Here is a 25820-nt window from a genome sequence, read left to right on the forward strand (position 1 = left end):
GAGTGGTTGAGTGACTTATCTGAGGTCACCGAGGTAGGGCTGGGATCTGATTTTGGATACTAACCGTTTATCTGATATGTCATTTGCAAATTTCTTCTCCCATTCCATCAGTTGCCTTTTAGCTTTGCTGAAAGCAAAGCTTATTTCCTTCACTGTGCAGAAGCTTTTTATTTTGATGAGGTCCCAATAGTTCATTTTTGCTTTGGTTTGCTTTGCCTCCAGAGATGTGTTTGAGTAAGAAGCTGCTGTGGCCAAGGTCATAGAGGTTTTGTCTGCTTTATCTTCTAGGATTTTGATGGCTTCCTGTCTTACATTTAGGTCCTTCATCCATTTTGAGTTTATTTTTGAGTATGGTGTAAGAAAGCGGTCCAGGTTCATTATTCTGCATGTTATTGTCCAGTTGTCCTGGCATCATTTGCTGAAAAGACTGTCTTTATTCCATCAGATATTCTTTCCTGCTTTGTCAAAGATTAGTTGGCCATACCTTTGTGGGTCCATTTCAGGGTTCTCTATTCTGTTCCATTGATGTGTCTCTTTTTATGCCATGTACTGGGGTTTCTGAGGGAAAGGCGAGACAGGGTGGAGTAGACAGCATAGAATTGGCTGGTGTGAACTGTGTTGGCGGGCTTTGGGCTATAGGGGCAGTCCCTGGTTGCCTGGCACTTAGCCCTGGGGCGATTAAGGTGGAAGAATATTGCCTCCCAGAGTACATGGGCCAGACAGAGGAGGTCTGGCTCTGGATTGGTTCATTTCCCATGTCATCTCAAAGACATGCATCTCAAAGGTAGCCCTTTACTACCTCTAAGAACTGTCTAGTCCAGAGAAGAATAGTTTCCTCCAGCCATAAAGGTTTTTTAAGATGTCAAAACATCATAATATACAGAAAAAAAATGTACTTTTTTTAAAATTTTTTTTTAATGTTTTATTTATTTCTAGGAGAGAGAGAGAGACAGTGTGAGCAGGGGAGGGTCGGAGAGAGAGGGAGTCACAGACTGAAACAGGCTCCAGGCTCTGAGCTGGCAGTCAGCACAGAGCCCGACGCGGGGCTCGAACCCACGAACCGCGAGATCATGACCTAAGCGAAAGTCGGATGCTTAACTGACTAAGCCACCCAGGCGCCCCAAAAAATGTATTTTTTCAATAGTTCTACCCATAATCTGGAACTGTGGAAAATGAGAAGTACGGAGAGTCCACCCAATTACTCACTCTTTCTCATCCTGCTCTTGAACCTGTCCTGTGTTGAGTGTACATGCCCCACTCTGCTTTTCAGTGGTCAGCTTGCCATTCTCCAGCCTAGGGTGGGAAGCCCAGAGCACGGTATTTCTGTTCAGATTGTGTCTTTATCACCCAACATAGGCCCTGGCCCTGAGGAGCACTAGAAAACAATTTATGGAGCCAAAATGGCATGAATGATGTAAAGGTTGTTTTGGAAAAAGGGAGTAAAACATTCCCAGCCCATCTCTTCAACACTCACTACAGGGAGCGCTTGATGGCCACTGACCCAAGTGTTTCATGTCCACCCATAACTTAGCCCTCACTATAGCTCCTGAGGAAGGTATCTCTCGATTTTACAATGAGTCTGAGGCCCAGAGAATCCAAGTAGCTTGCTCAAATACACACAGCTAAGACGTGGTGGAGGGCAGGTATAATCCCGAATCCCAAGACCTAAGCTTTATGCAGTTATACCCCCTCTGCCCCCTTCTGCCAGCTACCGTCCCTCATCTCTCCACTGCAGTCCTCTTGAGGCCTCCAGATTGCCAACACTGGGTGGCACGGCTTGGCCTCATGTCTCGTCTCCGATAGAACTCCCAGAGGCTCCCCAATCTGACTCCCCAAAAGTGGAAACATAAACCAAAAATGTTAAGTACTACTATACGTGATTCAAGGGGGCGTGCACAGAGTGAGCAGCATTCTCTGATTTGCAGGTAACACAGAGCCAGTATTTCTCAAAAGGTCGTTTGTATACTTCTCACATCAGAACCCCCTAGGATTAAAGCTGTAAATTCTGAGACACCCCCCCCCACCCACCTACCTGAGGCTGAGTGAGTCATCATCCTGAAGGGTAAGGTCAGAGTATCAGTGTTTCTAACAAGTTTCCTTGATGACCTCGAGCAGACTGCCACAGTGGACCTGTAGCCTAACCATCCTGTCCCACCCAAGACTAAGGTGGGGCTCAAGCTTCTGCCACTGTTTCAGAGCACCAGGTGATTTAATGTAGAGCCAGCATGAAGAGCCCGAATCAGTGGCAGACCAGTAAGAAGAAACTGGAGTAAGAAAGCAAGAAGATAGAAAAATGGTTTGTGGCTTTCAGCAGAGGCCAGTGAAAGTTAATGCTTTGAGGGGCGCCTGGGTGGTTCAGTCGGTTAAGCGTCCGACTTCAGCTCAGGTCATGATCTCACGGTTCATGGGGTTGAGCCCTGCGTGGGGCTCTGTGCTGACAGCTCAGAGCCTGGAGCCTGTTTCAGATTCTGTGTCTACCTCTCTCCCTTCCCCTCCCCTGCTCACGCTGTCTCTCTCTCTCTCAGAAATAAAGAAAACATTAAAAAAGTTTTAAAAAAAAAGTTAATGCTTCGAAAACCTAGCAAAGATTTGGGGCACCTGGGTCGCTCAGTTGGTTAAGGGTCCAACTTCAGCTCAGGTCATGATCTCACGGTTCATGGGGTTGAGCCCTGCGTGGGGCTCTGTGTTGACAGCTCAGAGCCTAGAGCCTGCTTCGGATTCTGTGTCTCCCTCTCTTTCGCCCTACCCTCCTCATGCTCCTTCTCTCTCTCTCAAAAATACATAAACATTAAAAATAATAATAATAAAATAAATGAAAACCTAACAAAGATTTAACTAAATGAGGCAGAGTGCAGGAGAAGCCAGACAAAAGAGTGCTCTTTCTTATAAATCTAAAATTGTGTCAGAATTTTAATAAAGCAGGCATAGAGGAGAATGAACCCATTTCCCTCAGCAGAACATTCAATACTTTTCTACTAAGAGGCAAGGTCATTGTCCCAGGAGGATCCAAATGTGTGAATTCTAAGAGCCAGCATCACCAAGGTTTAGGGTCAAAAAGAGCTCTTCAGAACTTTTCTGAAGCAGAATTTTTTGAATTATTATAGCTCTAAGTAGCCTTTTAGAAGTTTGCTTAAAATGAAGAGATATGTATATATAAAAGATCCCATTCCCCGCAGAATATCAAGCTTGACCCAGTTCTAAAAGATTCCATGCAGGAGCACATCTGTTTACTTGTGTCCCTTTAGAAAGAATGTGGCTAATTGGGGCTCACCAGGAATCAGGGTGCTGGGGAATGTACAGTGGCCTTTAATCTCAGCCTCAGAGCTGAGCGTCAGCCTTGAGCAATTCCAGAAACGCATTTTCCTGTGCCCTGTGCCCTCGATGCTCTGGGACTGGTTGTTTATAGGAAACGGGCCTCTTGCTGACAGCGAGCCTGGGATGGATGTTTACATCTCAAATGAGCATAATTCCTCATTTTAGGCAAAGCACCTTAGCTAGTGCCCGTGGGTGGCACACCTCAGAGAGTGACCAGCAAAGGACAGGCTGACTCAGGGGTAGACCAGGATGGCCCTGCAGCAGAGTCTGTGTAACACGTGACCAAAGACCAGTGTGTGTGTGGCCTCACCAACCCCTAGCTGAGTCTTTCTGCCTCCAGGATTTTTTTTGGACGATTCAGAATTTCAGCAGCCATTACTTGGCAAGCTCATGCTGTGTGCCAATGGGCCAGACTCCTTCTATCATTCCATCTCATTTCAAACAGCCAGTCCTATCTGGGGAAGGGCTGTGTGGCCCCAAATTTCCAGTTGAGAAAACTGAGGTTCAGTGAGATAAAGAGACTCGCCCATGGTCAAACAGCTTAGACTGGGAAGAAACCTGGAGCCAAAGCTGTGCCCACTCTACCTACTCTTGCATTTCAATAGCATATGTAGCTTTTACTGAGCACCTACTATGTGCTGCATGCTTTACAGGACTTAAATGTCACAGCAACTCTGTAAGGAACATACCATTATCCTCACATCAGACCAGAGGGGATGGAGCCTCACCTCTGACACAGGTCAAGTGCATGGATGGTAGATGACCAAGCAGGGTTCATAGCCATGTGGAGACTTGAATCCCCTCAGGAGTAGAGATTTGCCTTCCCTGCTAACTCCCATTTCCTGGCCCACAGAGGTGTTTCCTAGGTACTTGGTGGATGCATGAACCCAGGGCTGGATTAACCAAAAGCCCCAACTCCCAACCTTCCTCCCTATTTCTTTGTGCTGCCCCAGAACAGAACTCCCCTTCCTGAACTGTCTCAGTCATCTTTATTCACAGCAGCCACCTCTGAAAAGATGTTTGAGGAGAGAATGGATGGTTATCTGCCCCTTGGGCACACAGAATTACCTCCTGAAGACTGGAGAAAGAACTAGAAAGCCCTTCATGATCTCTTCCAATTTTACGAAGCCTAGTGTCACCATTATTGTTACTATTTCCATCTAACTGTGCAGGTGGGAGTCATTACCACTTGAAATGGACACTCGCATCCTTTGGAGCTGGATGTGAAAATATAATCCTGAGGGTAAAACTCATCGAGTCTGTTAGAGGTCAAGATAGTGGTTCTCTGGGTGAGGGGAGGTGGTGATTGGATGAGATATGAAGGGCTTCCAGAAGGCTCTTGTTCTGTCAATTAGGAGGTAGCTCATAAGGGCAGGTTCCATTTCTGCAGCTTCATCAAGCTGTGCAGCTGTGGTAGCATATTTCTGTGGGTGTATTTTTAATAACCAGCATCGGACAGGATGGTCACACTGATGATGGTGTCCCTGTCAGGGTCTGAGTCCAGATTACCCTCTTGCTAGCAGTGTGGCTTCAAGCAAGGTTCTTAACCTCTCTGTGCCTCGATTTTAGTAACTGGAAATGGGTCTGCAAGGCCATGAATGCCTTAGCTCCTTGTACTTCATTTGGTAAGAAATTTGAAACTTTCCCCGCATTGTTTAAATTTTGTTTTGCTGTTAATTTGCAAATGGCATTAGGTTGATTCCTTCCCCCCTCACCCCCCGCCTCCAAGAACGCATTTCTAGTTGGTGTATTCTATACACTTCCACTGTTCTGAGAATTAAACCAGAAAATACACATAAAGTGTCCACACGGCACTTAGCACACACATGCTCAATAAATGTTAGCTCTTAGCGCAATTTCCTTTCCTAAATACAAAAAGTCACCAGACAAGAATTTCTTAGGAAGGCATTCTCTCCTAAGCCCATCACTTAGGAAGGCAGTGGAATGTGAGGGACACTTCTCTGATCAACTTTTTTTTTATAGGAATGAAATGTCGGTGTGACTACTTTTTTGCATATTATAATTTAAAATTTTTTTAATGTTTTTTATTTCTGAGAGAGAGAGAGAGAGAGACAGCGTGAGCAGGGGAGGGTCAGAGAGAGAGAGAGACACAGAATCCGAAAAAGGCTCCAGGCTCTGAACTGGCAGGCAGCACAGAGCCCGATGCAGGGCATGAACCCACGAGCCATGAGATCATGACCTGAGCTGAAGTCGGACGCTTAACCGACAGCCACCCAGGCGCCCCTGCATATTATAATTGTACCAGCATTGGAACCATACATTTTACTACAGCAAGGAATGTGTTCTTGAGGGTGGAAAAGTCAACATGTCACTTCCTAATTCACAGCAAAATTAAATGAAAATTTAAAGACCTAGAGGTTTCAAATTGTCCAGCCAATGACATTCAGAGGCCTCTTGTATCCCAGTAGGGCTTCATCCCTTGACCTCGTCTCATTCCTGCTGCACCCAAGCCCCTACCTCGTGCTCAGGCCCATCTTGCCTCAGCTCTTGCAGGCGGCGGGCTGCCCTTTCCACTCCAGGCCTGTGCTTTCAGACTTCCCAGGAAGAGTGAACGGAAGTGCCTTGCCCCCTCTCCTACTTGCACCTCCCCAGTCTGTTGTGGGCAAACAGTTTTACTTGTCTTCCAAGTGCTCTTTCAAGGGCTTCCCTCCTCCAGGAAGACTTACCTGATCCATCCACTCCTGGTTGGGGAGCTGGGCCTCCTCAGCTCTCTCCTCTTCTCTCCCCCACCCCTGCTCCCCTTTCTCTCCAGGAAGGGACTTGTGAATATGTTACAGGTCACTCTGCAAAGTAAAATGGTCTTTGCAGATGTAATTAAGTTAAAGACCTTCTGTTGGGGAAATTTTCCTGGTAGGCTGGTTGTAGTCACAAGGGAAAGAGAAGGGTCAGAGTCAGAAAAAGATGTGACAGTAGGATCAGAGGGCAGCGTGATATGACCACAAGTCAAGCAATACAGGCGACTTCCAGAAGCTAGAAAAGCCAGAAATGGATTCTCTGCTGACTTCTTGCTTTTTAGGCCTATAAGACCCATTTCAGCCTATATCTTGTAAAACAGTAAGATAGCAAATCTGTGTTGTTATAAGTCACTAAGTTTGTGGTAATTTGTTACAATAGCCATAGGAACCTAATACAGGTCTAGAGCCATCTGGTACATTTTCAGGTTGGTCTTGATGAACTGGTCAAGAGTCTCTGCTTTTATGCATGACTTAGATTTTCTCCAGTAACTGCATGAATTAGACATCCACACATGCACTGACCCACTATGCAGAATTGGGCCCTAGGTCACCCTCTGGTTGTAATAGGTATCAAATATTACTCCAGGGGCTAAAATTGTCAATGAAAGGCTACCAAGGCTGAACCAGGCCCTAGGGAAACTAGCCCCCAAGTATGAGGCCTTCTGAACCAGTCCTCCAAATCTGAACCTCCCTGGAGCGATACCAGCATGGTAGAAGAGATGTCAGTGGGCCAGGCAGGTCAGCACCTCTGGGCTAGGTGACGTTTGGCCGGGCAGCTGAAGGTTCCTGTTCCCTGCCATGTGAAATGGAGCTCTTCAGGATACTTACCTTGACATACAGTTGTGAATCTCGGGTGAGGAACTGTGTGATAACTCACTGCAAATGCTCTTGTATCAAGCACACAGTAAAGGGACTGCTTTACTGAACTCACCTCCCCCTCGTCCTCTCCCCGTAACACCCCTAGCATGGCTGAAATTGACCTTAAAACTCTGTAAAGGTGTCAGCCTGGGATGATTCTGCATCTTTCTTTCTTTCTTTCTTTCTTTCTTTCTTTCTTTCTTTCTTTCTTTCTTTCTTTCTTTCTTTCTTTCTTTCTTTCTTTTCTTTCTTTCTTTCTTTCTTTCTTTCCTCTTTCTTTCTTTTTTTTTAGGAGAAGTCTATTACAGGAGCAAATACCTGAGAAGCGATACCTACAATGCCAACATCAAGGCCAACAGGATTGTGGTGTCAGAGTTTGGGACGATGGCCCATCCGGACCCCTGCAAAAACGTATTTTCCAAGTAACTGTCCGCTTTGAATCTGGTCGTGCTTTTTGACATCCTTGGTGGTCAAAACAACCAGCATCCGCTCCTAGAGTCCTCTTTAGTGTGCATGAAAACCACCTGACCAGGCTTTGCCCGTCTAGATGCTATGTGATTCTTGATCACTGAGAGCAAGAGAGGCGATAAGCATATGACAGATTATTAGGCATTTTTTTCCCACATGGCTGGCAGGAGAGCAATTTGGAATTCTCTTGCAAATGTGTGTTGTCTTCAATCTAGAGATAATCTTGCTTGCGTCTGGAATGACAAATGTACAGCATTATTCACGTCTGCATCATTTGTTGTAATGAGGAACTGAAAATAACCCAAATGTTCATCAACAGAAGAGTAGTTAGATAAAAGTGAAAGTATACAAGAAAATACCAGGCAGAAGTAAAAAAGGAATAAGGACGCTCTCTGTGTACTGAATGGAAAGATTTCCAAGATACATTGCTAAGTGGTGAGCATGAGGAGGAGTAAGGTGTAGAAAGAGCCTAAAATATGCTGTGTAGGGTGCAAAAAAGCAGGAGGAAATGAAGATGTATTTGTGCTTGTATGTGTCTAGAGAAACTGGTAGGGTCTGTGGGGAGGGAAATTGGCAAACGGGAGAAAGACACAGCAAAGGGCATTTTGTTGTTGTTGACTGCATTTCACATCACCTGAGCTCTAATGACTGAATGTATCACACACTTGACAATTAAGTTGTTGGCCAGAGAATCAGACTTGCTGTCAGTATCTCCTTCCTGATACTCTTCAGATCTAGGAGATTTAGGACATGTGTTGGTACACTGGCCCAGAGATGGAAGATGGCGTCTCCTTTTCCGGAACTGACATCATCTTTCCAGTGCCAGGATCCAGTGTTGGGGCTGGCACACAGCAGACACTGCACTCAGGCCTGCAGGTGTGGGGAGGAGCCATGCAGGACCAAGGGAGTGTGAGGGAATGGATGTAAAATACCATGTAGGACATCTTTGCTGCTTCACTGTTGGCCAGTAGGGGGAGCACTAACCAATACATGGATACAGGATCTTCTGATCAAACAAATGATGAGTTTTTAATCTCATCATTTGTCTGCTTTCCTTTAAAAGAAAAAAAAAACTTTTCCTGGACAAATTCAAAGGGCCCTCGTTCCTGCCAAAAGCAAGAATTAGCTGTTTTTCTAGTCTTCGGGGGCCATTATGGATGGGTACATATGATTTCCGTAGAGCTTCTTAAAATACTTCAGGACAACCTGCCAGGAGTTCTTGGTATCTGTGGTGTGGGAGACCTTTGGATTTTTGAGAGCCCAGGAGGGTTCAGTTGGTGGCCATCTTGTCCCAGATGACTCATGTCTTAGCTCACTCAGCATGGTGGTATCTTTGGGCTAATGGATAACCAAGTCCTCTAGACTCAAGTGATCCTTTAGGACCCCGAGCTTTTTCTCCCTTAATTGAAGTAGAGCATTTTAAGTGGTCGGAAAACTAAAGCCATCTTGTGCAGAACTTTCTAGCTGGGTAGACACAGCCATCGATTTGCTATTGATCTGCTTTCTTCCACAGAGCTTTCTCCTACTTTTCCCATATCATCCCTGATTTCACGGACAACTGCCTGATTAACATCATGAAGTGTGGAGAGGACTTCTATGCAATCACAGAGACCAATTACATCCGGAAAATCAACCCACAGACTCTGGAAACCCTGGAGAAGGTACCAGTGAATCTACAACCAGCAGTAGTTCCTGGCCCGTGAAAGGGACCCCCTGGGTGGGGCCGTGGGGCCTGCAGGAGCTACTGGGAGCAGCCCCTCCCCGAAAGCCATTGGATCTTGAGCTTCCCTAGCACAACACTTAGCACTAGATTCTAAGCTCCCTCAGGGCTGGGACTGTATGGGTTCACTTCTGTGTCTGCATTTATTCTTAGGGCTACCGAAACAAAGTACCACAAACTAGGTGCTTAAAACAACAGAAATCCAACCTCTCACAGTTCTGGAAGCTGGAAGTCTGAAATCAGGGTGTCTGGGGAGTCAAGCTCTCTCTGAAGGCTCTAGGGGAAGATCCTGGCTTGCCTCTTGCTACTGCTCGTGGCCACCAGGAATCCTCCATGCTTCTTGGCTTGTAGATGCATCACTCCATCTCTTCTAGAGATACAAATCATTGGATTAGGGCCGACCTCCAACCAGAATGACCTCATTTTAACCTGATTACATCTGCAAAGGCCCTGTTTCCAAATATGTTGAAGCCCTAACTCTTGGTCCATAGATCTTTTTGGAAGACACAATTCAGCCCATAACACGGTCCACCGTCTTGGCACTGATTGGGAGCTTAATGAATGAATTAAGTTGGAATGAATGACGGCACCAGAGTGCCCAGACTCTAGCAGCCCTACCTGGCGTTGACCTGAAGAGGGAGACCTTAGGCAGAGAGCAAGGGGATGGAAATAAATACCCAAGTAAGATGCCTTTCCTGGGCAGAAATCAAGTCAACATTTTCATGAAAATCAATAGACCCACTTTCAATCTTCTCCAGCTGGCTGCCCAAAGCCTCAGTGTCTCCTCAATATATTTTAACGATCTGGTAAAGGGAGTGCTTTTCTTAGCTGCAAAATTATGGCCAGCATAGGCAGCCGGGTGGCATAGGTCCAACCGACATATGCTCTCCACAAAGCCTCAGAGAGGAAACACTAAGGGAGAAAGAAGTATTGCCTGACCTTTGGCCAGAGGTTGTGCTGTTCTTGGAGAGGAAAGGAGGACAGTTGTTCTCACCGCCACCCATTATTCTATGGCTGTGCCCTGTTGGGAGTAGGGGGTCATTGTGGAGCTTGTTAGTTAAGTTTCGTTTTGACCAACTGTTTTTGTAACTCTCTGTTCCCAGAATAATCCTGAGAGAGAGGCCTGGAGATTGATGCCTCTGTGGCATGCAAAAGGGGAGAATGTAAATGACGTAACCAGAAAGACATAGGGCAACAGCTAAGATTAGCTGTGCCCAGGTCATCACTCTGCGATGAGGCATCCTGCCTCCATGCTGAGGACACCCAGGGGCACAGGGCCTGGGGGCAGGGCAGAGCCTATAGCTCCCCAGCTCCCCTGCAGCCTCTGTGCTGTAGGAGGCTCCCTGGGAGGTCATATCAGGGCTCAGGAGTAAACATCCTCTTGATAGGTGAAGTCGCCTTACTTTCAGACCAGGAGGGATGCAGAAGTAGTCGCCATCACTCTGAACCTAGAAGTGACTCACTTTCATCAAGTCTTACCCAACCTCCCCACCTCATTTTGCAGGTGGACTATCGCAACTACGTGGCGGTAAATCTGGCAACATCGCATCCTCATTATGATGCGGCTGGAAATATTCTTAATCTGGGCACATCCATCATGGACAAGGGGAAGACAAAATATATGATCTTTAAGATTCCTGCCGCAGTACCAGGTGGGTCCTTCTGGGGATATGATGAAGCACAGATATCAAGGGTGGCTCCTTCCAAAGAGTTCTGATTTTTGTTGATGACCCAAGACTCAATCTGATACTTTCCTTCATGAATGATTCAGATGACCATGAATCTTTTCTCCTAAAGGAGAAAAGAGATGGGGATGGACTTCCTTTTGGAAGAAGTAAGTTCCTTTACTATTCTTTTTTTTTTTAATGTTTTATTTATTTCTAGGAGAGAGAGAGAGAGAGAGAGACAGCACGAGCAGGGGAGGGTCAGAGAGAGAGGGAGTCACAGACTCTGAAACAGGCTCCAGGCTCTGAGCTGGCAGTCAGCACAGAGCCCGACGCGGGGCTCGAACCCACGAACCGCGAGATCATGACCTAAACAAAAGTTGGACGCTTAACCGACTAAGCCACCCAGGCGCCCCAGTTCCTTTACTATTCTAACCTGTTTTTCTTTCTTTAGGCTTCAGTTCATTGATTCATTAATTTACCCATTATCCACCCACCATTTACCTATCCATCCATCCATCCATCCATCCATCATCCATCCATCCACCTATCAATCATCCATCCAACCATCCATCTGTCCATCCATGCACCCATCAAACATCCTTCCATCCATCCTTCCTTCCCATCGATATCTTTTAGTTTTCTAACAAAACTTTGTATGCCAAAGCCATGCTCCCCACTCTCATCCCAGCCCCTGAAGCCAGGCTCCCAGTGTTGTGGGGGCTCAGCCCTGCTTCAGACCTTCAGCCTTTCAGACCCCCACCCCATTCTCTGGGGCTTCTGAACCTTCTCTATTTAAGGGCAGGAACCTGGAGCAAAGCCCAGGCCATTTGTGATTGTATGTCCCCAAGAGGAGAAGCTCCTGGCCCTTCTTTGTCCAGGACCCTCCTGGGAACCACACTGATGAGACCACGCCCCTGAGGGGGGCTGCACAGGGCTCAGGAGACAGGGCAGAGCTTACAAGGATGCTGGGCTTGACCTGCCAGTTTAGGAAAACCAGCTTCCACATGTGATCCCTGCTGGCACCCTCCCTCTCCATCCTGTAGAAACTCTGAAACTAATTACTAGGCTCCAGGCAGATGTGAGCCCCTAAGGTCAGAAGGCACAATGAGTGTGTTCTTGTTAAATGGAACTCCCATGAATTAAGCCAATAAAGGAATATAGGGCCTAGCCAGAATCCTAGAAATGTCAGACCTGGGGGAGGCTGGGGCATTTGAGCTTAGCACCTCTTATTTCAAAGGAGGATGATGAGGCCGAGGGGGATCAGATGACATGCCCACCATCACACAGCTCACAGGAGCCCCCACATCTTGCCAGCAGCCCCCCTCTGATCACCTGCTTCATGCTGGCAGCTTCCCTGGGATTCACGCCCGCCTCCCTCCTCCCAGGCAGGGCACTTTTCACTTCGGTTTGCTTTGTGCTCCATTTGTTTTGTGAAGAAAAGAACCACCCCACAACCGCACAGCACCCCTCCCACCAGCCAGCTGTTTACAGTGTGCACAGGTGGCCACAAGAAAGGTGGGGACGCTTGCAGGTAACTCATTATAAACCAGCCCCAGGCCTGGGCGGGGAGGCCTTTTGGCCAGTGATGACTCATCCTTGCAGAAGAATAAGAGCAGGATCTTGGACGCCCCATTATTTCATTCTGTTCTCTCGCTCCACTCTGAGCGCTGTTCTCCCAGTAACAGAGGAGGCAGCCTGGCTAAGCGACGGCGCTGGGTCTTGGCTTAACTTGTGCCTTTGGCCATAATGCTGGGCCATTCTATCACACCTCAGTTTCCCATCTGTAAAATGGGAACCCTACCGTCTGCTTGGATTGTAGCAGGATGTGTAACAGTCCCTCGTCACAATGGGTACTTAGTCTCCCAGGTGTTTGGGAATGGGTAGTGCCCAGAGAAATTCATGGAAACCCTACAAAATACATATTGAATGATGGTCCCCAGCAAAATATCAAAGCCGANATAGAAATGCAGACCCTCAGGCCCCAGCCCCACCTGCTGGGCCAAACTCCACACTTTATCACGATGATCCATGTGCGGGAGGCGTTGTTCCAGAGCTGGGGCTGACAAGCCTTCTCTGTAGAGGGTCCCAGAGTAAATGTCTGAGGCTGTGCAGACACGTGGTCTCTGTTGCAGTTCCAAAGTGAGAACAGCCTGGGGCCCTATGTGAAGGAGGGAGTGGGGCTGTGTTCCTCAGAAACCTTGATGTGAAGCCAGTGCTGGCTGGGCTTAGCCCCCAGGCTCCACTGTGGGCCTGTGGCCCAGAGGCCTGGCTCTGTGGCTCAGTGTTTCCAGATTGTAGCACCAGGTCTCACAGAGCTGGGGGAGGGGTAGACCTTGGGNAACCCCTTCATTGGTTTACATCTTGGCTTTTACCCAAAGGTTCTTCTTAGTGACCAGGTCAGTTTGAAAGGCTCAGCCGCAGGTAACGGTGGCGTTGTCTGGGGGCAGCTAGGCCCTGCACAGCTCCTGAGGCTTAACTTTCTCTAGAGGATGAGACGGGGAAGGACCCCTTGAAGCACATGAAGGTCCTCGGCTCCATCACCTCCCACTCGCTCCTCTCCCCGAGCTATTACCACAGCTTCGGAGTCACCGAGAACTACATCGTTTTCCTCGAGCAGCCTTTCAAGCTGGACATCCTCAAGATGTCAACCGCGTACATCCGGGGAGTGAACTGGGCTTCCTGCCTGAGTTTCCACAAGGAGGACCAGGTAAGGCCTGGCCAAGACCCCCAGCCCCACTGTGCCAGCCAGGCCCACAACATAAGGACGGCCAGAGTAGGGTATCCCGGGAAGCAGACTGAGATGGAGGTTAGCATGCAGGGGGCGGGGGGAGGTTGGTTCCAAGGGATGAAGGAAGTGAGCTACCATGGAGTCTCCCAGGAAGTATTGGCCAAGCTTCCAGAGAGTTCTGAAGCTGGATGGTCCTGCAGAGTGGTCCTGAGTTAGGGCAAGAGAACCAGACCCCAAGCCACTGAGTCAGTAGAGCAGACTGTCCCTGGACGAGAGTGTGACCGTGGGCAAACCAGCTCTCATCAGCCAGGCAGCCCCCTCGGCTGAGGACCACTCCTCAGTCCTGACCCACGTCTGGGCTCCTTGCGGCTTCCACTGTGCATGGACAAGGCCCTTTCAGCACCCTGCAGCCACTGTACAATGTCAGGGAAGTGGTGCCAGAGAGGATAGGCAATTGTAATGCTAGAGCATTCCACCAGAGATACAAGGGACACGTCTTCCGTTCAGGCACACCTGCGTGCTCAAAGCATGGACATGTGCATTCGTGTGTGTCTGCTTGTGTATGCGCGGGCCTGTTTATGTGGATGTCTGTGTGTGTGTGTGTACACTTGTATGTGTATGCATATATCTATGCACGAATATGTGTGTATGTATTTACTTCCTGTTGAAATAAGTCAATTTTTACTTGTGATAAATACCCAGTAATTCTTAGTGTCCTCTATTCAAACAATACCCAAGTATAGAAAGCAACGTATCAAGTCCCTTCTCCTCCCCTCACGCCCGTGCCCCTCCAGAGGGAATCGCCACGATGCTCTAACATCCCTCTCCCCTTTCTGCCCATTATGGCCATCTTTATGTACATATGCAACTCTGCATCCCCTTTGTGGCTGGCCACCTCTTTAAAACCTGTCCTTCCTTCTCTGTGAGGAGAGTGAGGTCTCTCCTCTGCTCAGAACCTTCTAGTGATTTCCCATCTTCCTCAGAATCAGATCCAAAACTTCACTGACCAGCCTGCAAATCCTCACATGTCCCCATCCCAGCCACGAGCTCCCTGCTCACATAGCTTCCTCTTGGTCCTCCTGTATCTCAAACCTGGCGAACACGTTCCTGCCTCAGGGCCTTTGCATTTTTGGTCCCTTCCACCTGGAATGTCCTTCCCCAGGTTGCTTCCTCCCTCAGAGTCCAGTTCCCCAGGCCTTCCATGATGATCCAGTCTAAAACAGATCCCACCCCAGGCTTTCTCCGTCCCCTACCTGGCTTCATTTTTCTCAGTACTGCTCATTGTCCTTGGCACATTATTTGACCTTTGACTGCTGGCCTTCCCCTCACTGGAATATCAGCTCCATGAAGGCAGGAGCTTGCTTTTATTGTCTTTCCTGAAAGAGTGTCTCATATGTCACAGACACTCTCTCTCTCTTTTTGGAATGAACAGTGGGCCAAGGGGGCCAGCAGGAAAGCCAGCTGTAGTTGGGCTTTCTCTTCAGCCCCTGGAGATCCCTTGGCCCTCAGAGAATCCCACAGTGGGAAGACCGAGACCCCAGGGGCAGGCAGAGAGCCCTGGGAAGGGTTCTAGAATGCATTTAGAAGAGAGCTTTCTGGGGCGCCTGGGTGGTTCAGTCAGTTAAGTGTCCAACTTTGGCTCAGGTCATGATCTCACAGTTTGTGGGTTCGAGCCTTGCATCAGGCTCTGTGCTGACAGCTCAGAGCCTGGAGCCTGCTTCGGATCCCGTGTCGCCCTCTCTCTCTCTGTCCCTCCTCTGCCCACACTCTCTCAAAAAAAAATTTAGAAGAAAGCTTTCTGAAAAGCTCCTGTGCCTGACACAGGGATTGGGGTCACAGAGAAGAAAAGAACTAAAATAATTACCTCTGTAGTCACCTGCCTGTTCCGACCCGCCACCCCTAGGCTGTCAAAGCCTTCCTCCCCTGCACCCCCGCTTAATGTTCAAAGCTGGATTCTGGAGGAGAGAAAGAGGTGCAAACGCGGGGAGGAGGTGACCAGGGAACAGCCTGGAGCAGTCCCGCCCTGCCTTTGGGAAGGAGGGTGGCTAGGCCAGAGCTGCCAGAAGGAAGAACCCCCACACATCCTTTGGATTAGGCAACTGGGGCTGCCGATGTGGCTAATTACCACCCAGAGTGATAGCACCTCGTGGCAGCCGGCAGTGTGTGCAGATACCCATGTGAGCTCCTTCACCAGAACCGGTCTCTCCACGCTGCAGCCCCCAGGATAAAGGAGGTTGCCGTGACAACTGCATCCTGGCAAGCCAGGCAGCAGGTGGAGGTCGGGAGCGGGGACCCAGAAGGGCTGGTGTGGTTTTAGGGGCTTCAGGTGTGGCTAGGACCTAGGGAGGGCTAGCAGACTGGCCAGTTCTCCCCAACTTGGCCATGTGTTGCCAGGGAGTTAGGTCGTACTGCCCACCCAGAGTCACAGTCAAGTGAAGGGGTGGGGAAGGGACAGCGCACCCTCGGGGGCCTCCTCCAGACACAGTCCTCCTGGCGGTGCAGGTCCTCCATGGTCCTCCAGCAGCAAAGCTTCCCTCCGCCCCGTCTGAAGGAGGTCATCCCGGACGTGTAATGGCGGGCAGCTCCCATTTCCTCAGCTTCTGGGTGGCCGGAGCTCTGGGGTGGGGGACGCTCTAGGGTCACGAGCTGGTGGAGGACCGGGCTGGGTCCCGTCCTGTGCCCAATGCCACAGCACCAGGCCGGCAGAGGGAAGGCTGACCCCTGGGTGTGCATCTTCTTTCAGACTTACATTCACATCATTGACCAAAGGACTGGGAAGCCCTTGCCCACCAAGTTTTACACGGACCCCATGGTGGTCTTTCATCACGTCAACGCCTATGAGGAGGATGGCTGCCTTCTGTTCGACGTCATTGCCTACGAGGACGGCAGCCTCTATCAGCTCTTCTACTTGGCCAACCTGAACCAGGACTTCGAGGAGAACTCCAGGCTCACCTCCATCCCCACCCTCCGGAGGTTCGCAGTGCCCCTCGAGGTGGACAAGGTAATGGTGGGGAAGGGAACCCATTTCGTTCCTGGGGCGTCGTGAGCCCAAGCGGGCAGTTACTTCGGCGCTGGTTTGATCGGCGGTGAAATCCAAAGTGAGCTGTTCTTGGGGCGCCTGGGTGGCTTAGTCGGTTAAGCGTCCGACTTCCGCTCAGGTCATGATCTCGTGGTTCGTGGGTTCGAGCCCCGCGTTGGGCTCTGTGCTGACTGCCAGCCCAGAGTCTGGAGCCTCTTTCGGAGTCTGTGACTCCCTCTCTCTCTGACCCTCCCCTGCTCACGCTGTCTCTTTCTCTCTCCTAGAAATAAATAAAACATAAAAAAAAATAAATAAAAGATATCATCATATGACTAACAGGCAAACGTTAAAAAAAAAAAAAACAAAGTGAGCTGTTCTTAAGGACAAAACATTTTTTCACTGTTTTTCCAAAAATGGTACGTATTCATAGCAGAAGCCTTAGAATATAGATTAGGTAGAGGCGGCTGGGGGGCTCAGTCCGTTAAGTGTCCAGAGCCTGGTGGGTTTCCCTGTCTCCCTCTCTCTGCCCCTACTCCACCTGTGTGCACACCCGCTCACACATTCTCTCTCTCTCCCTTTCAAAATAAGTAAGTTTAAAAAAAAACTTAAGAAGAAAATACAGGTTAGGTAAAAAGGAAAAAAAAACCCCATAAACCCATTATGGATATATTTGTATCACCTCCAAAGCCTCTCTCTCACTAGACAGACAGAAATATTGTTACATATGTTGATGTATCCGTGTATGTGTAGATATAATACACATGTACATTAATATATCTCAATAAAGCAGTTAAAGACTCTATGTAGTATGACTTCCTTCTCTAAAATTTAGAACTATATATGTATATTTTATATATTGATTAATTTTAGAGAAGGAAATCACAGAATTCTTAATAGACTTATTGAGATAGAATTTCACATAGCATACACCCATTTCACTCATTTTAAGTGTACAATCCATTTGCTTTTAGTGTCTCTACAGAGTTGTAAAACCATCACCATGATGGATTTTAAAACANGAGGACCTGCCTGTCCTGGACATGTCCTGCCCATGGACCCATATGCCAGATGGGCCCCTGCGGCCAGCTGCCCTCCCTCAGCACGGCGCTTTGGGGGTCCGTCTCTGCTGCAGCGTGTATCAACCCTTCCTTCATTTCCGTGGCGCAATATGTACATGCTGTTTTGGTGGCTATTTTCACTGATGTGTGTATCTAAACATCTCTCCGTGACATTAAATACTCTTCTACAACATCATTTTAAATATCTGCATGATGGTCCCAGGCCCAGATTCGTCACTATGTACTCACCTATTGCCCTGCTGTTGAATCGTCCCCTTCTTGCATGAAAAATGACCATGAGGCCAGACATTATCCTCAATTAGGGTGATGCTACCAGAGGCTTCTGGCTCCAGAACTCACTGACTTCATGACTTAATTAATTTAAATGAGAGCAAAATTCAATTCAACTCCATTTTGGTGGCTACTATTTACAAAATGCACTCTATGTACCAGGTACTTCGCTAGGTATTTTATTCTCCTTGCCTCGCTTAATGATCAAAACAACCTATGGGAGAGGTCCTCATATTAGTCTCAATTTACAGATGAAGAAACTGAGGTTCAGAGAGGTTCAGGAATCTGCCCAAGGTCACACAGCTCCGAGTGTCTCTCTGTATACTCGTCGCTGGTGAAGTGCAGCTGTACTGGCCTCCCCAGCAGGCCTGGGACATGGAGGTGTCATTCCCACAGAAGGCCCAGCAAGCCGCCTCCCCCCTCACTGCCGGGCTCCTCTGTGTAGGAGTCACGGCATGCCCCCAGCCACTAAGTGGGGTCTGCATGTGCACCCGGTTTCTCTGGCCACAGAGCTGGGGTCCTTTCCTGTCTTTCTAGCATTTCCCCATCTGCAGTCATTGGTTTCTCTCTGTCCCGATTTTTACCATATTTACCACCACAACTTAAAATCTTTAAAAAAAATCATGTTTTATTTAAATCGGCTTCCTCTTGAAAGCCATAGCATTGTCGCTTGCTACAAATGGAAGACAAGCCAGGGCAGAAAGCAGCAGCAGTAAACAAAGGTCTTAATCTCTAGTCCGATAACCGCTGCTTGCCAAGACTTCATCTCTTTGTTAAAAAGAAAGTCCTAAAAGTACTAGGTGTTAAAGAGCTAATAGCACCCGACTGAGATGCTCTCCTTGACCCGGTTGGAAAGATCAGGAGGAGAAAAAGGAATGAACTTTCTCCTCATGTGGTTCAGGGCTCCTGAATGAGTGGCTGGGTTCCATGAAGTGGTCACATGGGTCCCTGGTCTCTGCAGCCTCCGCTCAGGGCGGCACCGCAGGGCCGAGCAGGGCTGTGCTTGGTGTCCTGGTTCTGGGCAGCAGTGTGTGTGGGGTGGGGGAGGGGTTCACAGAGCACACAGGTGCACCTCCCGGGGCCGGGCCCTGCCTCACACCGACCTCATCCTGGGGATGAAACACAGACAGGAAACGCTCCCTCCCACTGCCCACATACCGAGGGATCTTACAGCCTTTTATCGTGCTTAAAAAATGATTTGCTTCCCTGGAACCACGCTAAGAAGTTTAGCACGTAGATTTTGAAAAGCCACGGTGTGAGCCATCTACCGCTTTGAAATGAGCAAACAAGAGTGAGCCCTGGGAAGGGTAGCTCTGGCCGCGCTTTTTAATTGCTATTTATTGTCCCTTAAAAAGTCTGCTTGCTTCACTTTCAAGTCGCCCTGCCCGCAAAGTGAAATCGGAAAGTTGAGCAGATGCACCTGGCCACGTGTCCTGGTCTGGCAGCTCTGATTCCATCCTATCCAAAGACTTATTAGGACAGACTGAAGGAGAAGCCACCTGCCTGTGGCACCCTTCAGTCTGGGGCCTTTGCTCGTGGCTGTCCGCCTGCCTGAAACCCTGTCCTTCCACTCCCAGCTTGGCTGCTGGCTGGACTCACCTGGGGGCTCTGAGACCACACCTGGGCTGGGCCCCAGTCCAGACCAGTGAAGGCAGAACCTCTGGGGCAGGGGAGGGGGCGAGGGTGTGGTCCCAGCCCCCAGAGGCTTTCACTTTGCAGCCAGAGAGAACCGGCCACAGTCTGGCAAGTTCTCGCTCGCCCTACAGCTGTCGGGGTCATTGCTCCCCCTCAGAGGACGTCCTGTGTGCTGATGGCACTTGCAGCTCCTGTTGAATGAAGCTCTGAGAGCCATAGCCCTTCGTCTTGTCAGCAGTTTGTCCCATGCGCCCACCACAGTGCCTGGGCCTTGGAGGGTCCTCATTAAGCTTTTAGCCACTTTAACTCAATGAATGAACGATATGTGGATGAGAAATGAGTGGCTCTCTGAAAGGACCCGGGTCTGTCGTTAGCACTGGGAATGTCTCCCACGCGGAAAGTGCTCTCCACAGAGAATGGGCAGGAGTGGAGTATACTTAACAGTCTGGGACATCCCAGCTGCCCCAGATTCTCTTGCGTTTGGGCCAGCTGGGGTCAGAGGAAGGTGGGGCCCCTTGGCGCCGGTGCCCTGTTTTCGTAGGGTGGCGCAGGGGTTGTCCCAGGCGGGGCCGGGCTGGGAGGGGTGTGGGCGCGTACAGACAGCTCCTCCGCCGGCCGCCCTGCCCTCGTACTGCCAGGCCCCGTGCGCTGCCTCCCGGTGGGTTCGTGAGCACCTGCCTTCCCTTCCGACAGCCATCCGTGCGTAAGCCCACCACGGGGGAGGTGTTGTGGAGCTGCAAGGCGTGGCTCCCACTCCTGGCTCAGTAGAGTGGGTTTGTGTTGACCCTAAATGTGAAAACAAAGACTCCTCCCTGCCCTCCCGCCAAAAGCTGCCGTTTACTGAGAGCTCATTATGTGCCGGGACCTGTGTTAGATGCCTTTTTTGCTTAGACCCCGGCAAGAGGGTCCCCTGCTCTGGCCTGGGCATTTGGGAGGCCCTGAGCCAGACTTTCTCTGGCAGTGTCCCTCCCTCGCAGAGTGAGGATTTCCTAGGGCCAGGGGGCCATGCCCACCCAGCCGGGTGTCTTCCCTTTCCCCAGCCATGAACTAGCTCCCTGGGATGTGTGAATTGCCTCCCCAAAAGCCCCAAGACTGCTTCCAGCACCTGCCTCTGTCTTCCTAAAGGCAGGCTGTGCCCCTGGTGTACGGGCCTCAGACCCATGAGGTGACCAGAATTTGGCTCTTGGCTTTGGTTGTGCTGGCTGGGGCTTCTGTACAGTGGGAAGAAAGGCGGCCAGGGACAAAGAACCCCGGGCCCAGAGGCTGGCCCTTGTCTGCCACCCTATTCTGGCTCAGGACTCAAGGAGTCCTAGAATTCCAAATTCACACATCCTTCCAGACCAGCACTGTGCAAGAGTCCACTGCAGCCATGACACATTGTCCATCTGATGCAGTAGCCATGAGCCATGTGTGGCCATTAAACTGCACCTCGTGCAGCTGAGGAATGGGATGTTTAACTGTTCTAAAGTTTACGTAAAATGTAACTAGCACATGTGGTTAGTGGTTGCCATATCGGACAGCGCACTTCCACGTTATTAAGGTCTGTGTATCGAGGCAGGAGGAGAGAATGGTATTTCACGTAACGATTTGCTCAGCCCATTGAGACATAGGGTGCATGGGTCTCCGCTCTGTTCCTTGGTCCTGAAAATTTTTCGAACTGTTAACTGCTTTGCAAGCTTCTCATCTAATCAGTAGGACACCCCCCTGAGTTGTTTCTTATCGCCATGACTACGGATGAGAGAGAAAGTAACTTGCCCATCATTGCAGAAGTATCTGGGGGATTTGAGCTGGGATTTGAATGCGTGTCTATCTGGCTCCAAGTTACTAACTACGATGTGTCTGGCCCCGGACCAGCTGTTTTCATCACCATCGTTTAATTTTAACTCTAGTCTTCAGCTCCAGGTCAGAGCAACCTCACTGGCGGTCACCACCCATTCAAAAAGTTATGAATTGTGCCCATAGTTTACAAATGAGGAAACAGCCTCAGGGAGGCATGGGGGCTGAGCGTGGGGAGAGACCACTCAAGTTCCCATGGAAAGCCATAGAGTCAGGGTTCACACACAGGGCTTCTGAACCCAAAAGCCAATGTTTTGAGGAGCTACCGAGCTGGCTGCTTCTCACAGGAGCTGCCTCAAGTTGGCGGATTTCAAAACAAAACGTGTAGGATTTTGTTGAGCTCTGGCTGGAAAGCTGTTTCTTCCCAAAGCTGAGCGTGCTGGCCCCCAAAAGCAGCCGAGTCATGTTCATGACGGCTACGTGGAAAAATTCAGTTTATCCCTCAACCAGTCTGACCAGTTTCAGGCCGGAATTATAAGACGTCTCTGCAGACTGGCTCCCCGAGACACAAGCCCAGGGCACGCACAGCAGGCCTGTTGCTGTCAGGTGACTACGAGGCTCCAGGCAGAGTCTCTACCCATTCATGGCGTGATGCAGGTGGAGGCATTCAGGGCTTCGGTTTACAAGGCAGCACTGACGTGCGGGCAGGACTTTTCCACGCATCTCATCTCATTCAGTTCCTACAGCCACCCTGTAAAGTACACGTTTTGCACCTTGACAGTGGAAGGAAAAGCTTATTGAGTTATGCATGCACTCCGTTCCCCCAGCAGTTCCTTCCTGGGAGCTATGCTCCATGCCCTGAACGAGACCCGGTCCCGGTCTTCAGGGGGAAGACAACATAAGAGAAGGAAGCAGCCCTTTACAGGAGGCAATGACAGCGTGAGACAAATGCCTTGGCGACATTGCAGACTGAGTGGTTAAGGAAGGGGATTTTGAGCAGAGACTTGCAGGATGGAAACGGACAAACCTCAGGGCCTCTGTACCTGCTTTGCTCTACCTACCGCTTGCAACGCTCTTACTTTAGAGCAGATGAATTGCAGTGTGAAGGGCCCAGCCTCTTCTTCCCTCTGTGGCCTCGTACAAGTCACCTTTCTTCTCTGGGCCTGTCTCCTCTCCTGTAAATTGAGGGGTTGAACTAAGCAGATCTCAAAGGGCCCCTACAGTTCAACTGCTAGGATGCAGTACATTTGCCTCCCTTCCCAGCAAAAAGCTGCTATCATTCAAATAGGTTTCATGTAATTATAAAATCCCATTTTGGAAAACCTGGGAAGCAGAGAAAAGTTTAAATGAGGAGAAGTCGGCCATAACTATAACTCTCGCCCTGTAAACTCCATAAAAACAGGGACTCTGTCTTCTTTCTCCTCCATTGTCTAACCTGCGCTCACCCCCAGTGGTATAGTGAGTAATATAACAAGAACAATGGTAGTAATAATAAAACAACGGTGATGTTATCAGCTGCAACTAGCATTTATTTAGCACTGGCTGTTAACCAGACCCTCCTATAAACCATTTTTCAGGGAATGTTTTATTCAACCTGCACAGTAATTTAGAGACATATATACTTTTTATGTGACACATCTACTATACCTCACTCTACAGATGAGGAAACAACTTCACAGATATTAAGTAACTTGCTCAACCCGTAGCTCCTATGTAGGGAAACAGGGAATAGTAGAAGCCCAATAAATATTTAATCAATTGTTTTAAATCCCTTTCCTGGATTAAAACGGTGATGGTAAGACCCTAAACAAAGTCTGCTTGTAAGTTGAGACCAAAGAATGTCCTTGATCCAACTTTGACTCCCAAGTAATTATTATTTATTATTGCCTGTTTGTTTTCCTTTCACCAGTGGGTACATTTTCATAGGAGAAAGTCCTGAAAATACGGATAAGTGTAGAAAAACAAAGTCCCCATATTTCCATTGCCTTCTATCTTGTTAATATTTGGTATATTTCCCCCAGGCTCTTTTCAGTGTAATTTTTTTTTAACCAGATTACTCAGACCTCAGGCTGCATATGCAATTTACTCTGCTGCGTTTCTTAGTATTCTCTCACGAGCATTTCCCATGTTATTATGAACTCTTTATAAACATCCTTTTAATGACCGATGCAGCCTTGCACAGGTGAATCATCTAGTATTTAAAAAGTGAGAACCTACCAGCACATTAGTTTCACCCCTGAAGGATAAGGTAGCCCAGAGTAGTAGTAAAGAGCCAAGAATTTAGGGACAGTCATCCTACCACCTACCAGCTACACACTCTCAGAGAATGAGAATAAGAATACTGATAATACAGGGGTGCCTGGGTGGCTCAGTCGGTTAAGCGTCAAACTCTGGATTTGAGCTCAGGTCATGATCCCTTGGGTTCATGAGATCGAGCCCCATGCTGGGCTCTGCTGACAGTATGGATGCCGCTTGGGATTCTCTCTCTCTCTCTCTCTCTCTCTCTCTCTCTCTCTGCTCCTCCTCAGTGTTCGTGTGTGTTCACTGTCCCTCATGTGCATGCTCTCTGTCTCTCTCTCTCTCTCTCTCAAATAAACATAAAAAAAAGAATACCAATAATATAATAACTGCTTCCTATGGTTTACATGAGNGTGCTCTCTGTCTCTCTCTCTCTCTCAAAATAAATAAACATAAAAAAAAGAATACCAATAATATAATAACTGCTTCCTATGGTTTACATGAGGCCAGAAGAAGATGAGCCCCTCTAGGGCTCAGTTGGTTGAGCCACTTCGGCCCAAGCCATGATCTCGTTGTTCACAAGTCTGAGGCCTGCGTTGGGCTCTGTGCTGACAGCTCAGAGCCTGGAGCTCCTTCAGATTCTGTGTCTCCTCTTTCTCTGCCCCTCCTATGCTCTCTCTCTCTCGCTCGCTCTCTCTCAAAAACAAATAAAAACATAAATGTTTTTTTAAAAGATGACATAATCTAAAGCACTTTTTTAATGCTATGATAACTTTTTCTTTAAGTTTATTTATTTTGACAGAGAGAGAAAAGAGTGCATGCAAGCAGGAGAGGGGCAGAGAGAGAGGAGGAGAGAAAATCCCAAGCAGGCTCCACTAAAGCACTTTGTTAAACGTACACGGTATAGCACGTGTTTGCTCTGGATAACAAGTCATCAATTTTTTCTTGAAAACTGATTCTTTCAGAATGCAGAAGTGGGCTCAAATGTAATCAAACTGGCATCGACGACAGCAAGAGCCCTGAAGGAAAAAGATGACCGAGTCTACTGCGAGCCGGAGCTGCTTTATGAAGGTAAAATGCCTCCTTTCCAGATGCTCAGGGAAGGGGCAGGACCTCATGAATCCCCCGAGGCCACTCAGTACCTCCTTCTGATGCTGGAGAGCTGGGCAGGGACACGGGCAAACGGAAAGGCTCTTGGGGCGCCCCGGTGGAAAGCATCTGGGGACAGTTCTCTTTCGTGTATCCTCAAATGCCTCCCAGGAAGGCACTGGGGGTGAGAGTGGTCATTGGGTGACTTTCACAGCTGGCCTCTGGAAAGGCTCCGGTTTATTGGAGACTGACTTACTGAACAGGGACAGCTTGTTTGCATTTCTACTTGTACCCTTTGAGACTACCCTGCGGAACAGGGGCCATCAGCTCCATTTTACAGAGGAGAAAATGGTTCACGGAGGCTGGGCTCCACACAGCATGTAAAACCCTCCAATAAAAGTCGTACCCGTAAGGTACGCAACCTGGGCACCCTCGACAGTGGGGGCTGGGTCATTCTCTGTGACAGGGGCCGTCCTGGGCATTAGGATGTAGAGCAGCATCCCTGGCCTTGACACCAGATGCCCGTAACACCTGCACCTCAAATTGGCACAACCAAAACCATGTGCAGACATTGCCAACGTCCCCTGGGGGCACTGTCACCCTGACTGAGAACCACTGCCCTATGAGCCTAGGAGGCAGGGACCAAGGGACCATGCTCCTGTGCTGAGCGTATCACCAGCCTATGACAAAAGTGTGGCTTAGAGGGGGTCTGTGCTCAACGCAGGCACGGAACAAGGGTGCTGTGGGGTGGCAGGGAGTGGCTCTGCCTTGTTCTCCTCATCAGCTGCCCCCTTCCAGGTTCAGGCATCTGGAGGGACACCGTCCTGGGGACTTTGTTAGGACGACCCCAGCATTGCCCATAAGAACCCCTGCTGTAAACGGCATCCTGTGGACCTTTGTAACAGGCTCCGTGTGGGACCCCCGCCCCTGGGAGTCTTTAGAAGTGACTGTATAGATCTCGGTCCCAATTCTTAAGGCATCACCCCCATCTCTGCTCACCCGCCACATTGCATGGGCAGATGGAGGCCTAAACATTACGGGTCTTTTTGTATCTGAGAAGAGAATTCTCGTGTATTGTGGCAAACTTGGGCCATGCTGAGAAGTATGGCAGTAGACAACTCGCTCGTAACTCCTCCATCCATGGCAGCCCTTTGGAAGTCCCCACTGCCCTACTATCAGGTGTGGGTTCCTTGGCGTATGCC

At 49.1% G+C, this 25820-nt stretch overlaps 1 protein-coding gene across 1 annotated transcript in view; it reads left to right on the plus strand.

Moving 5' to 3' along the window:
* The window catches only part of BCO1 (beta-carotene oxygenase 1), a 39228-nt gene that overhangs the window by 6974 nt on the left and 6434 nt on the right, over nt 1-25820 (plus strand). Inside the window, exons 3-9 of the mRNA XM_077754210.1 lie at nt 7222-7351; nt 8911-9058; nt 10622-10769; nt 12864-12874; nt 13279-13491; nt 16256-16513; nt 24495-24600. Coding sequence (XP_077610336.1) covers nt 7222-7351; nt 8911-9058; nt 10622-10769; nt 12864-12874; nt 13279-13491; nt 16256-16513; nt 24495-24600 — 1014 coding nt within the window. The remainder of the gene's footprint in view (nt 1-7221; nt 7352-8910; nt 9059-10621; nt 10770-12863; nt 12875-13278; nt 13492-16255; nt 16514-24494; nt 24601-25820) is intronic.

Source organism: Crocuta crocuta, unplaced genomic scaffold (genome assembly GCF_008692635.1).
Source record: "Crocuta crocuta isolate KB4526 unplaced genomic scaffold, BGI_CrCroc_1.0 scaffold61, whole genome shotgun sequence".
Lineage (NCBI taxonomy): Eukaryota > Metazoa > Chordata > Mammalia > Carnivora > Hyaenidae > Crocuta > Crocuta crocuta.